The sequence below is a fragment of the Mustela nigripes genome, chromosome 4 (genome assembly GCF_022355385.1).
Source record: "Mustela nigripes isolate SB6536 chromosome 4, MUSNIG.SB6536, whole genome shotgun sequence".
NCBI classification, from domain to species: Eukaryota; Metazoa; Chordata; class Mammalia; order Carnivora; family Mustelidae; genus Mustela; species Mustela nigripes.
In genome coordinates, this window is record NC_081560.1 from 75,218,491 (window position 1) to 75,232,469 (window position 13,979).

General features: G+C 34.1%; 1 protein-coding gene across 2 annotated transcripts in view; it reads right to left on the minus strand.

Moving 5' to 3' along the window:
* Window positions 1–469: 469 nt before the first annotated feature.
* DBF4 (DBF4 zinc finger) overlaps window positions 470–13,979 on the minus strand; it is a 28,637-nt gene continuing 15,127 nt past the window's right edge. The window contains exons 7-12 of one of the 2 annotated variants that reach the window (XM_059396915.1): window positions 12,895–12,931; window positions 11,625–11,667; window positions 7,832–7,960; window positions 7,255–7,369; window positions 3,879–4,003; window positions 470–1,597 (exon numbers count right to left, since the gene is read on the minus strand). In XM_059396915.1, coding sequence (XP_059252898.1) covers window positions 619–1,597; window positions 3,879–4,003; window positions 7,255–7,369; window positions 7,832–7,960; window positions 11,625–11,667; window positions 12,895–12,931 — 1,428 coding nt within the window. In that variant the 3' untranslated portion in view covers window positions 470–618. Of the gene's footprint in view, window positions 1,598–3,878; window positions 4,004–7,254; window positions 7,370–7,831; window positions 7,961–11,624; window positions 11,671–12,894; window positions 12,932–13,979 lie in introns of both variants that reach the window. The other variant, XM_059396914.1, reaches the window with a different exon arrangement.

A 13,979-nucleotide genomic window follows, 5' to 3' on the forward strand; every position in this document is an offset into this window, starting at 1 on the left:
TAATGAGTCATTTTTGGAAGACTTTATTTCTAAAGGTAAACAATTATGAACAGTGGAAAAATTGTTTTATTCCATATAGTAATCTGGTTAAATTTTTCCTTCATGGCTTCTATTTACCCCTGCAAATAACCTAACTTTCCAGTGGCAACACACCAGCATGGTCCAACTAGGACAAACATGAAGTACTAATGATTTCTAGAACCCAAACACAAAAATTAGTGTTTTTTTCCTTTAATATGAGAATTAGATTTTTAGAAGCAATATTCCATTGTTATCATAGGAATCTATTTAAAAGACTTTAGAAAGAACAAGACTAAATTTATAATGGTAAATACTGATATTCCCAAAATTTCACTTGAAATTAGTTTTCAGTGCCATAAAACAATTATTCATAAAAATTCCTAAAACATAGTATGTAAAACAAGTCACAAGTTCATTTTATGATTTTTCTAGAATAAGTATCCAAATCTGTAGAAAAACGTAAATATCACCTTTATTAGTATTTACACTTAGTTCTGTAAACAAAGTTGGCAAAAAAGAAAAAAACTAAGTAACTTCCATACCTATTTATAAAAATTTCAAGAATATGATCTTCACCACTTCGGAAAGTATTTAAGTCTAAAAGCCAGTAAATGTAGAAGTTGAAGGAGAAGAGAAAAACATTGACAACAAATTACTTGAATTTTCTTCTTCCCAAATATCCAGAACATCACAAATGCTGCTGTTTTCAGTATAGCTTGTGAAACCCAAAAATTCTGACTTCTCTTCACTAGTCTGAAACAAGTCTAATAGAGATTGTACTGGGGTACTACAAATTCTGTTTCCTTCTTGTGTAATAAGATATTCAGGTCTTTTCTTATTTAATTCCACATTTGGTTCCAGATTTTCTTTTTTATTTCTTCCTAATAATATTTTCACTTTCCGATGGATTGTACCAGAAGGTAAGCCATCCATATTGTTGAAGTCACATTCATTGGGCTCCTCAGGGGGACTTCGGGATGGGGTCTTTGCCTTAATTGTTAGGTGCTCTTGTGAACTGTTTACTGCTAACAGACCAGAATCATGACTAAATATTGAATGAAGGTCCTTTTCCTTCAGATCCTTTGCTGGAAAAAGCACGGTATCTGACTTCTGTTTTGGTTGAGATGCAGTACTATCCATACTGAAATTAGAAACTTGTACAGATGTCTTTAGCCTACATGGACAATGATCTACCCTTAGTTCTTCTAAGTCACTTTCATTTGTCATTAATTTATGTTCAGAAACATCAAGGATGCATTCTGGTTTATTTTTATGTGGAGGTAGATGTGCAAAATTTTGTTTTATGTCATTTTCACCTGTATTTAACATGGAACATTTAGTAGTTACTTTTTCATTGAGTCCTCTCAATTCACTTGAGGAGTGGGGGATGCATTCTGAAATAAACAGAAACTTCTGTTCAGGTTCCTGGATTTCTTTATACAGGAAATGCTGCTCAATTACCTGTACATTATTTTCCTTGAAGTCTTTCTGAGAAATACGTTGCAATTCTTTTGGTTCAGACTTCTTCAGGACACTTGTAGTAATAGGAGAAAGTGATCCAATACTGTATTTTATTCTTTATAAAACAAGAAGAATAAACATTAAATTGCTATAAAAAATTCCTGAGTAGCTTAAAGTCAAACTAATAATCTTTTTTTTTTTAAAGATTTTATTTATTTATTTGACAGAGAGAGATCACAAGTAGGCAGAGAGGCAGGCAGAGAGAGAGAGAGGAGGAAGCAGGCTCCCTGCTGAGCAGAGAGCCCGATGCGGGACTCGATCCCAGGACCCTGAGATCATGACCTGAGCCGAAGGCAGTGGCTTAACCCACTGAGCCACCCAGGCACCCAAACTAATAATCTTTTAAAACTATTCATGAAACTTAAATTTAACTTAATATTACAAAAATACTGAAATCTTAACAGTTAGCCAAATATACTTCAGATGTTTTTCATAATAAAACTTTACAGATACACAGCTGAAAACTCAAGCCGTACAATACACTCTATTCTCATCCATATTCTTCTCCTTCCTCCCAGAGGTAATTACTATCTTAAATGTAGTGTTTAAAACTCCTTCATCCATATAACTCAAAGGAAGATGAAAGTAAAGGGATTTCGTTTTGCTCTCAATTTCGTTTTCATTATCCTGAAAAATATCCTAACTTCTATGCTTTTACATTAATATCGTCTCCTCATTTTACTTAACAATGTAGAAAATGAGTATTTAGACAAAATAATAATCCTGATGTTTCACACATGTGACCTGAAAACCTCCTTCTTCAGGGAGTCTCTTAATATCTTTGGAATGTTAGTTTGTACTACACAATCCTAAATTACGTATTACTAGCTCACTACTGTTATTTTATGTTATACATGTCACAGATAACACTATAGAAATACAGAATTCAGTCTGCCCTTTTAGAACCAGCATGGACACTTCTATATTTATTTTGTTTACATGTTTATGTAGTTTTCTAGTATAATACTAGAAAAAAAAAATAATACTAGAAAATACTAGCCTCTAGTGTTTTCTCTCTCTCCTTTAATGTCTAAAGAGGTTTAGGTGACTTGCACACAGATAAAAATTGTGCAGATAATTAAGGAAAAACCAACTTATATGTGAAGTACTAGTTCAAAATTTTGATGCAGATTAAATTTTTAGGGAATTCTAAATTCTTATAGTAGCCTATATACTTTTTATAATTAAAAATATGGGCGCCTGAGTGGCTTAATTGTTAAGCCTCTGCCTTCAGCTCAGGTCATGATCCCAGGGTCCTGGGATCAAGCCCCACATTGGGCTCCCTGCTTTGCAGGAAGCTTGCTTTCCTTCCCTCACCCTCCCTGCCTGTGTTCCTGCTCTTGCTGTCAAATAAATAAATAAAATCTTAAAAAAAAAAAAGTTGAAAATATGCCTCCTCTCCAGATATCATATTATTAAGTCAGTCATGAACAACTATTCTGAATGTTACAGAAGAAAGAAGTTTAGGTAACCGTTCTACCTAGATATAGTAAAGGCTTTCTAGTCAATTTTCAGAAGCTGTACCTTGGTATCTTATTTTCTAGTCTTTATGCCTTAACATTAGTCTAAAAATAGATATAAGGACTGAATAACCTAATGATTTATCATCAATTTCAGCACTTCAAAGAATTTTTCATTTTGGATTTATGGGAACAATCTAACCAGGACCATTTATTCAACTGTGCAGTAAACTGTCAATGAAGAGCATTGTATTCACACCTAAAAGTCCTGTCAGTACCATTAGTAAGATTTATTGGAAAGAAGAATTTAAGCAAAAGTACTTGGTGAGAGTATAAACAAGCCTTAATGGAGGTTAAGTGAAGAAAGGCTTATTTAAACTCCTTAAGATTAACTAAAAATTCTAGTTTTTTAGTCCAAGTAAATGGTAATCTTTATGGTCCTAGACCAGGGGTTGATAAACTTTAAAGAACATGGATCAAATCTCAAGTTTTACTGGAACACAGCCATACCACCCATTGACTTACATATTGTCTGTAGCTGCTTTCATTGTACAATGACAAAGCTAAGTGGCTGAAACAAATGTCATGGTTCACAAAGCCTAAAATATTTACTGCCCAGTTTTTAATAAAGAATTTGCCAACCCCTCTTTTAGACTATAACATTAATATGAAGACCTTAATAATAATCTAAAAGTAAGCACTTCTGGTAGTGGAGAGGGGGTGGAAGGGGAGAGAAAAGTAGTAATCAGTTCTTAACCAAATATACATTCTAAAAATATATATCCCTTCGAAGAACAGAAAACTTTGGATTTATTTTTAGTTCAATGAAATTGTTTAGAATTCTGTTAAAATTTAAAACTTTGGCTGACAAATTACCTTTTCTTTTTCGGCATGTCCCTTTCATATTCCACAAAATCAAAAATTAACTTAGATACAATATCATCAACAACTTGATAGTGATTACTCTGTGCAAAGCTTCTGTGTTGCTCACTTAGAAGATGCTGGAACAAAATCAAAAAAGCATTTAATAAGTCATTTAATTATATTCTTGTTAATTATATTCTTAAACCAACAGATGCCTTTTTGTTTTCTAATATTTCCATGCCCCTAAAATTAGGTTTCTAATAGCTACTCCAAAGAAATATCCTTTACTACAATTTCAAAGGATGTTAAGTAAAATAAATTTGTGGTTTAAATGGAACTGAAAAATGAACTACATCAGGAAATGAAGATAAAGATGGAGAAACACAACAGAAACATTTAACATTTACAGTATGCTAATATTGAGAAAAATCTTCCTTTTTATTTTATCCTTACACAATTGCCACTAAATAAATATGGTAGGTCTTATAAAATATTAAATAAATGAAATGTTATAATTTAACATGTAAGATTCCAAAACAAGAATCCAGAAGGCAGGTTACAAAAAAATGAAGTACAATGAATGCTGTGAAGTATCAAAAAAAGGGAAAAAATTTATTATTGAGGAACACATTTGAGAATGAGCAAGTAAAGGATCTCAAATTACCCAATGCGTATAATGGAGAATATAAAAATTATTCTCAGTTTTTTTTTTTTTTTAACTTGAACGGTAGTTGACAGTTTCTCAGTCTAAGAGTGGTGAAGAACAAAAGTAAACAAGCTCAGTTTACTGGGATAAAACTCAAAAGAAATAAAGTTCCTGCTACATAGGTGGAATCTCCAGGCTAATTCTACTGTCAGCTGATCAGAGAATGGCACCTAGAAGGCTGTAACAGGACGATCACGCAAGTACCTCATTTCTGTTTCTCTAGTTTCATGTAACTTTTGATGATTTGATTGTATTTCCAGAAACTAAATTCTCCAGTGATCACAAATAGTATTCTGGACTATTATACTTGCTTACTTGCAGAATTTACCACATACAAGTTATCTATGCCCAGTAATGTTAAATGAGAAACGATTAAAATTTAAAAAGAAACATTAAATAAGTTCAGATTCCATTTATACACATTCTTTGGAGAAGAAATCTCCAACTTTTATGTAGCTGCTCCCTTCCTCCACCTACCCCTTATCATTTACCCTTTTTATGTCTTAAATATTACTTTCTCTTTTTTTTTTTTTTTTTTTTTTTTTTAAAGATTTTATTTATTTATTTGACAGAGAGAAATCACAAGTAGATGGAGAGGCAGGCAGAGAGAGAGAGGGAAGCAGGCTCCCTGCTGAGCAGAGAGCCCGATGTGGGGCTCGATCCCAGGACCCTGGGATCATGACCCGAGCCGAAGGCAGCGGCTTAACCCACTGAGCCACCCAGGCGCCCCAATATTACTTTCTCAATTGAGCTATGTCCCTCATCCTACCTTAAGAACTCCCTCATTATTACCATTGTACTGTACATGCTACTTTTGTGACACTATCACTATCCTACTTGTAAATGTACTGCTTTGTATCTGTCTTCTCTGTAGATGTCTGCCTTGTTTGTTGTTGCTTAATCTTTGGTAATCCAATTTGCTAAATGAATGCCTTGATACAGGTGGAAATGAAGCACTGTGAAATCTAAGATTCAAAAGACAAAGGAATATCTTATTTTCAAGACTAAGAAATATAGATAAAACAACTATAATAAAAAATGATTTTGGGGCTGCCTGGGTGGCTCAGTGGGTTAAAGCCTCTGCCTTCGGCTCAGGTCATGATCCCAGGGTTCTGGGATGGAGCCCCGCATCAGGCTCTCTGCTCAGCAGGGAGCGTGCTTCCTCCTCTCTCTGGCTGCCTCTCTGCCTACTTGTAATCTCTGTCAAATAAATAAGTAAAATATTTTTAAAAAATGATTTTAAAATATCACCCCAACATCTATTATTCATTTTCCTTCCTGTGTCAATCAGTGATCAAGGTTTTCATTTTTAGTCCCAACATTTTCTGAGCATTAAAATAAATTATAAATTTGTATTAAGGAAAACATCCATTATAAATTTTTCTATTGTAGCAACAGCAAAGTAATATTTTGGGACAAATCAATAATTTAAATTTCAAAATGATTTTTTGGGAGGGGAAATATTTGGGGTAATTTTAGCTTCTGATTTAAAATAATTCTAAAGTAGCCATATTTCTCTCTGTTATTATATAAAGAAAACACAAAAAACTAATACAAAATACTAATATATTTTGAGTTATAAAACAAACTTCAACTTAGAGCCTAAAAAGAGTGGGTTTACTTCTTAGATATTTATAAATATTATTCTTTTTCCTTAACTTTCCCACCATCTTCTATCAAACCAAGCACTAAAACATACATCTCTACTGAAATTAACAAATGAAATAGCAACAGCTAAAATTTAATAAATTAGCACAGAGCCTGCCACTATTCAAGGTCACAAGAACAGGAAACCAGGATTCAAACCTAGACCGCATGGATCCAAAGTTCTTGTTGTTTGTTTTTAATCACTTTAGAAACCATAAATAGTTCTCATCTTCAAAACTGTATCTTCATCCCATGTCCCCTTCCAGCTATTCTATTTCTCTTTCTGCTACTTCAAAGAATAATCTCTACTTTCTTCTCATCCTACCATTAGTAAATCACATGCCCATTTTTTAATTGCTCAGGCCTGAAGCATCTTCTACTCACTCCCAACTTCCAATCCCCTGGCAAATTCTCTTTGCCCCACTTATAATTATATCCATAATCTGACCCAGTCTCATCACTTCTGCCAGGCCACCACCATTAGTTGAGAGGCTTCTTCAGTACTAACAATTAAGTTTAATTTAGCACTCCTGCACTGCTTATTTCAAAATCCACAAGTCATATTCCCTCACTTCCTAGGTTTCTACTCAAATATCACTTTATCAGTTAGCTATTCCTTGTCTAAATAAATAACTACACACTCTTTCTGGCTTCAGTTTCTTATAGAACTAATCTAATGTTCTCTACATATACTTAATTACTTTCTAACTACATGGTTACCTCCCCTTTCATAGAATATAATTTTCATAAAGATAGAGAATTGGGTCTCCTGTGTTCAATGCTGCTTGTTCAGAGTAGTGACTGGTACAACATAGGTACTTAATAAGTATATGCTGAATGAATAAAAATTAGTTTTAAATATACATTTTCCCACTTTGGGTTCCTAAAATTTAAGATAATTCTATCAAGAAGAGATACATGTTATTTAGTCATTATCAAGTTGCAAACCACAATCAGAAAAACAAGCTAATATTTACACAGTAAATATTCATAGTTTTAGAAGTAACAATCCCCTAAATATAAAATCACATTTACACTTTCGAGATCTTCGTATTTCTGCAAGCAACATTCACAATATCCTTTTTTTTTCTTCTCTTTCAACTGGAGTTGAATTGGGATACCACCACGTTTATTGCCATCCGTTTGGATTCTAATAGAAATATATGATAAAAGAATTATTTGATGAACATTAATAATTTATAAAATGTACAGTCCTGACCTACCAAACAATCTGCCATAATCTCCACAGATATTTATATCAACAATTACTTTTAAATATATTTCTTTCTAAGAAATTGAGAAGGAAACTAAAAATGTAGTAATTTTTCTAGAGAATATTTCAGATCACTTAGGAGAAATAACACACTTTAATTACTTGTAAATACTTACAAGCCACCCCTCAACCTTAATTTATTGATCTAACATGTCTAAAAGTGACATATTTAGAAAAGATTCAGACTTCTAACCCAGCATTAAAAATATACAGGGGGAAAACCATAATAGTGATTACACACACACACATACACAGACACACACACACACACAAAACCATAGCATTTAATGAATTGTTTTAAATGTCTGCTTAAAAAGAAAAAATTAAGGTTAAACAAACCTTAGTTTAACCTGAGTTTGCTTTTGGATGCTAGATGGCTTATCTACATCAAATGGACTGGAGGGCTTCTGAATAGAATAATTTATAAAAGGCATATTGTTCAGCTGAAGATAAAATGGTCTATAAAGTCTAAAAAAATAAAAAGACAAATACATGAGATTGTTTATGATAAAAAAAATACAACTGAAATCTTGTATTTCAAAATCACGGCATTCATCTGGAATCTGAAATAAATAATAGAAATCAATTAGGCTTCCCTTCTCAATTCCTAGACCTAGTATCTTTTTGTTTAATATAAGTATTTTTTTTAATTATGGTAAAATACCCACAAAATTTACTACCTTAAACTTTTTTTTTTTTTTTTTTTTAAAGTAATCTCTATGCCCAAAATGGGATTTGAACTCCAAAACCAACATCAGGAGTCACATGCTCTACCAACTGAGCCAGCCAGGTACCATTTTCAAACATTTTTAGGAATACAGTTCAGCTGCATTAAGTACACTCACAGTGCTTTCCAACCATTAACATCATCCATCTGTATCCATTAAACCATAACTCCCCATTCTTCCTTCTCTGCCCACCCCTTACAACCATCACTCTACTTTATGAATCTGACTACTCTGAAGTACTTCATCAACTGGAATCTTCCAGTATTTTTTCCTCTTACTTCGCTCAGCATAATGTCCTCAAGGTTCATCCATGTATAGAACACTTGTCAGAATTTCATTCCTTTTTTTTTTTTAAAGATTTTATTTATTTATTTGACAGAGAGATCACAAGCAAGCAGAGAAGCAGGCAGAGAGAGAGGAGGGGAAGCAGGCTCCCTGCTGAGCAGAGAGCCCGATATGGGGCTCGATCCCAGGATCCTGGGATCATGTCCTGAGCCGAAGGCAGAGGCTTTAACCCACTGAGCCACCCAGGCGCCCCAGAATTTCATTCCTTTTTTTAAGGTTGAATTCTATGTATATACCACATCATCCATTTATCTATTGATGGACACATGGACTGCTTCTACCACTGGGCTACTGTAAATAGTGCTGCTACCAATATGCATATGCAAGCATCTCTTCGAGAGCCTGCTTTCAATTCTTTTGGATATATAACCAGAAGTGACACTGCGAGATCAGATCATAGTCCCAATTTCATGAAGACCCTCCGTACTAGTTTCCACAGTGGTTACATTATTTTACAACTGCACCAACAGTGCACAAGGGCTCCAATTTCGTCACCTTCCTTGCCAATACCTATTATTCTAGGTTTTTTGTTGGTGGTGGTGTTGTTTTTGTAATAGCCATCCAAATGGCTGTGAAGTGATAGATATCTCACAGTGGTTTTGACTGGCATTTCTGTGATAGTGAACATCTTTTCATGTATTTGTGGCAATCTGTACATCTCTGAAGAAATGTTAAGTCCTTTTCCCATTTTTAAAATCTGATAAATTGAGAGGCACTAGATCGGTTAAGCATCCCTCTTGGTTTTGGCTCTGGTCATGATTCATTGGTCTTGAGATAGAGCGCCAAGGCAGACAGCAGGGAGTTTGTGCAAAGATTCTCTCCCTCTGCTCCTTTCTGTACTCAAACGCACAAGGGAGCTCTCAATCTTTTTTTTTTTTTTTTAAAGATTTTATTTATTTATTTGACAGAGAGAGAGATCACAAATAGGCAGAGAGACAGACAGAGAGAGAGAGGAGGAGAAGCAGGCTCCCTGCTGAGCAGAGAGCCCTATGCGGGACTCGATCCCAGGCCCCTGGCATCATGACCCGAGCCACAGGTAGAGGCTTAACCCACTGAGCCACCCAGGCGCCCCAGCTCTCAATCTTGAAACAAAACAAAACCACCCCCCACAAAACTGATAATTTGATTTTCTGTTGACTTTTTTATATTTCATTTTTTTAATTGGATTTTTATTTGAGTTTCGATATAGTTAAAACACAGTTTCAGGTGCTTATAATAGTAATTCAATAAATCCCTACATCACCCAAGGCTGCTCCTGTTTGCCCCAGGCATTGTTCAAGCTATAGCTTCTATGTTGCCTCTCCATAGGCTGCTATCCCTTTAAGGGTAGGGACCCAGCTATCACTTGCCCTCCCAGCTCATCCTGTGCCAAGTCAGAAGACTTTTAAAGCTCCAGGATCTAAGTCTGAGTGGTTATACAAAGTTAGGGATTTTAAACCTCTGGTTTCCAAACCCAGACATGACAGGGATTTATCTTCTCCTAATGGGCTCCCTGGTGTTTTCATCACCTCTCTGAGTCACAGCCTACAACTCCCTCCCTTCTGCAGGCAGCGCCCAGTCACCATCTCTGCCCTTCCTCATCTCTCAAATGAGGCTTATTCTCTACATTGTTGTGAAGTTTGTTCTGCCAGTCTTCACATCATTCTCTGGTTTATTTATTTGGATGCAAGTGCTAACCAGTTGTAAACAAGGGAAGGGGTGAGCTTAAGGTCCTCCTACTCCACCATCTTCCTAAGCTCCCCCACATATTACACTTTGTTAAATATATATATGATCTGCAAATATCTTCTCCCATTCTGTAGTTCCATTCCATCTCACTCTGTTATGCACACAAATTTAAAATTTTGTTATTTGTGCTTTTGATGTCATATCCAAGAAATCACTGCAACATCCAATGTCATAAAGTTTTCCCTTGTTTTCTTCTAAGGGTTTAATGCTTTTAGGTCTTCGACTTATTTTGGGTTAATTTTATATATGGTATAAATTAATGATCCAACTTCACTTTTCTGCATGTGGATATGTGTTTTCTCAATACCACTGCTGAAGACTGTCCATTCCCCACTAAATGATCTTGACATCCTGGCCAACAGTCATTTGACCTAAATGTAAAGATTTATTTCTTAGCTATTTATTCTTTTCCATTGGTCTACACATCTGTCTTTACATCATTAAAAAGCTGTTGTGATTGAGCTTTTGGAAAATTCTGAAATCAAGTTTAGGTCTTAATTTTGTTCTTCCTTTCAAGATTGCTTGGGACATTTGAAGTCCCTTGCAATTTGATGAATTTTAGGATGGATTTCTCCCCTTCTGCAAAAAAAAAAAAGTCACTGGGATTTTCACAGGGCTTGCACTGACTCTGTAGATCACTTTGGATAGCAATGACATCTTAGCAATATGAAGTCTTCTAGTCCATGACGGTGTAATGTCTTTCCATATATTGGCGCCTTCTCTAGGTCTAATTTTGAACTGCATTTTTTTCATAATACACTTCATAAAAAGAGGGATTCAATACATCTTTGCCACTTCAGGGAGTACCCAAAAGAATGAATCACACATGTCTAAAGGATGAATGTCAAGAAAAAGTTATAAAATTCTCCCATGCCAAATTAATTTATTTATAGTCTTAAGATTAACCTATAAAACTTCAGAATGAGTTCAGGAAAACTACTAAATTAAATGTTATATTCCACTTTGTACACCAAAATAGTACCTACTAATATATTTAACAAAGTATAAGCAATCTTTAAGTAGTAGTTCTAATCACATGGTATTCCATTTAGCTAGTGAATAGTTATTTGAAATACTATGAAAATGAGTTGGTTTCATGATTGCTCTAAAGCAGATATCTGAAGGAACTGTGACCTATAGCATACCGAAACTAAGCGAAAACTCCTTAATTTTGGAGCAAATTTAATGCTATTTTCTGCAACTTGTGCCACGTGTGTATTAGTAGAATATAAAACTTACATACAAAGACCTAACGGTATTAGTGGAAATAGCTTAATTAGATTTTCTCTTTTAATATTATATTTAAATTACCAATCAACTTAGATACTTACTGGCTCGTATCTTCCACTTTTACAAAAGGTTTTTTGAGTCTACCTGCTTGAGAACATACAAAACATATTATTAGATATGTACAAGTCCAGGAAATTAAAAAAAAAATACCCTGGCTAAAAAAAAAAATCCCTCCAAACTATGTACAGATCTTCCTCAATTTACAATTAGGGTTACACTTTGATAAAGCCATTTTAAGCTACAAATACATTTAATACACCTAACCCATCAAACATCACAGCTTAGCCCTAGCCTAACTTAAGAACATTCTCAGTACACTTATATTAACCTATAGGTAGGCAACATCATCGAACACAAAGCCCATTTTATAATAAAAAATATTGAATATGTGATGTAATTTGTTGAATATTGTACTGAAAGTGAAAAACAGAATGGTTTTAAGCATATTGGTGTCCACCCTTGTGACCAAATGACTGAATGGGAGTTGCAGCTCATTGTTGCTGCTGCTGCATCAGGAGAGTTTTGTATGGCAAACTGCCCACCCAGGAGAAGAGCAATATTCAAAATTCAAAGTACAGTTTCTACTGAATGTGTATTACACCATCATAAAGGTGAAAATTTTTAAATCAAACCATCGTTATGTCAAGGACCACCTGTCTCCATTATCTCTTTCATTTCAATTCAGTTTTAAGTCTCAGGTGAGCTATTATACAACATCAGTCCATTTCCACAATGACAGAAATTCTATCTACATTCTGAGGATCTTAAAATGAAAGGATTCCCCCAAAGGATCTCTGAATAGAATTCAGAAGAATCATGAGCTAAAACAGGAAAAAAAAATCCAATTTTTATTTTCACAGATCTCTAACCGAAATTTAACACTTCTCCTAGTTATACATATAAGCAACAGGATCACAGTGGTCTTAGCAGTGCCTGTAATTCTGAAACCAAATGAAATACCTTCATATTAGTTTTACAGATCTCAAGGCATCATTTATACTCACCACTTCCAAAATTACAGTAGAATCACTGCTAGTACTTGTTTTAAGTGTGTAAAAAAAAAAAAAAAAAACCAAGTATATCTCCATTTCATAATTAAAAATTTTCAGACAACTGAATTTCATTTACTGATTTACATGTTTTTAAAAAATATTGTTCTGAAAAGGGGTCCATAGTCTCAAAAAAAAAATTAAGACCTACTGAACATGTTCCCTGAAGAGTTGTTTACGTGATTTTTCAGAGGATTTTTATAAGATCTGTTCTACTTTCTAAAAGCATATCAAATACACTTAAGGATTTCAAAATACTTACTTCTTGCTTTCTGTGTGCCAGTACCTACTCTTTTTCCCTAAAAAAACAAAACAAAAACAAAAACAAAAAAGAACACTGCATTTGAAAGTACAATAAAACAGCAACTGCTCCTTTTTATCTGAAGATAATCATACAGGAAAAGAACTATATAAAAATATAGTAATTACTATAGTTTTTTTGGGAAAAAAGAGAAACTTGCTTTTTCAAAAATCAAGTCAAAGAAAGAAATGAAACAATGAACATAATACAAGCTCACTTTTACAAGACACCCAACAAATACCTTTCATTCTAGCTAAAATTTTTTTTGCCTTTACAGAAAGAAATCAACCAATGAGGAAAAGCTACAGTTAATAAAATAATCTAAAAATAGTTCTAAGGTTATTTTGATGCCCTTACTGAGCAAACTTCTGTGACAGACTAAGCAAAGGAATTATTAAAGTATTTATAACAGTCTGTCGATTCTTGTCAAGGTGGAATATGTCCAATACAGTCAAACAATCCCACTGATTACTACTAAAATTCTGGTGGAAAATACAATGAGCAACTACATGGGGACTAAAAAGTAAACAAAAGCAGGAATATTGTAGAAGGAAGCCAAACTCAGAGAAACCACTTTAAGGGGGTATATTTCCCAACCTCTTTTTCTCACAATGTTGCCTGAAGGATAAACCTCTAATTACAGAGTTGGCAGCAAGTAGTGGAGCCAGGAAAAAGACTCTAAGGTAAGGGCAAATACACTTAAAATGACGGAGAGATACAAATTCTCAGCAGAAAAATAACAACAACAAAAAAGGGAACTGTAGAAGTCTAGTGAAGACTAGTATAGAAATCAAGTGAAAAATACATGATTTGAAATACAGAATTAACTAGATGGGCTTGAAAACAAAACAGAGATGAACAAGTGAAGTTTGGGCGAACTGGAAGACCAATGAATTGAAATCTTTAATTAGAAGAACTGAAAAAAGAAGAATGGGGGAAAAATGAATACCCAGTAAGTACCTTGTATTCTAGGCTATAATTAATATAAAAGGTCTAAATTTAGTGTTATTGGAAATGCAGAAACAAACAGAACAGTAAAGAAAAAG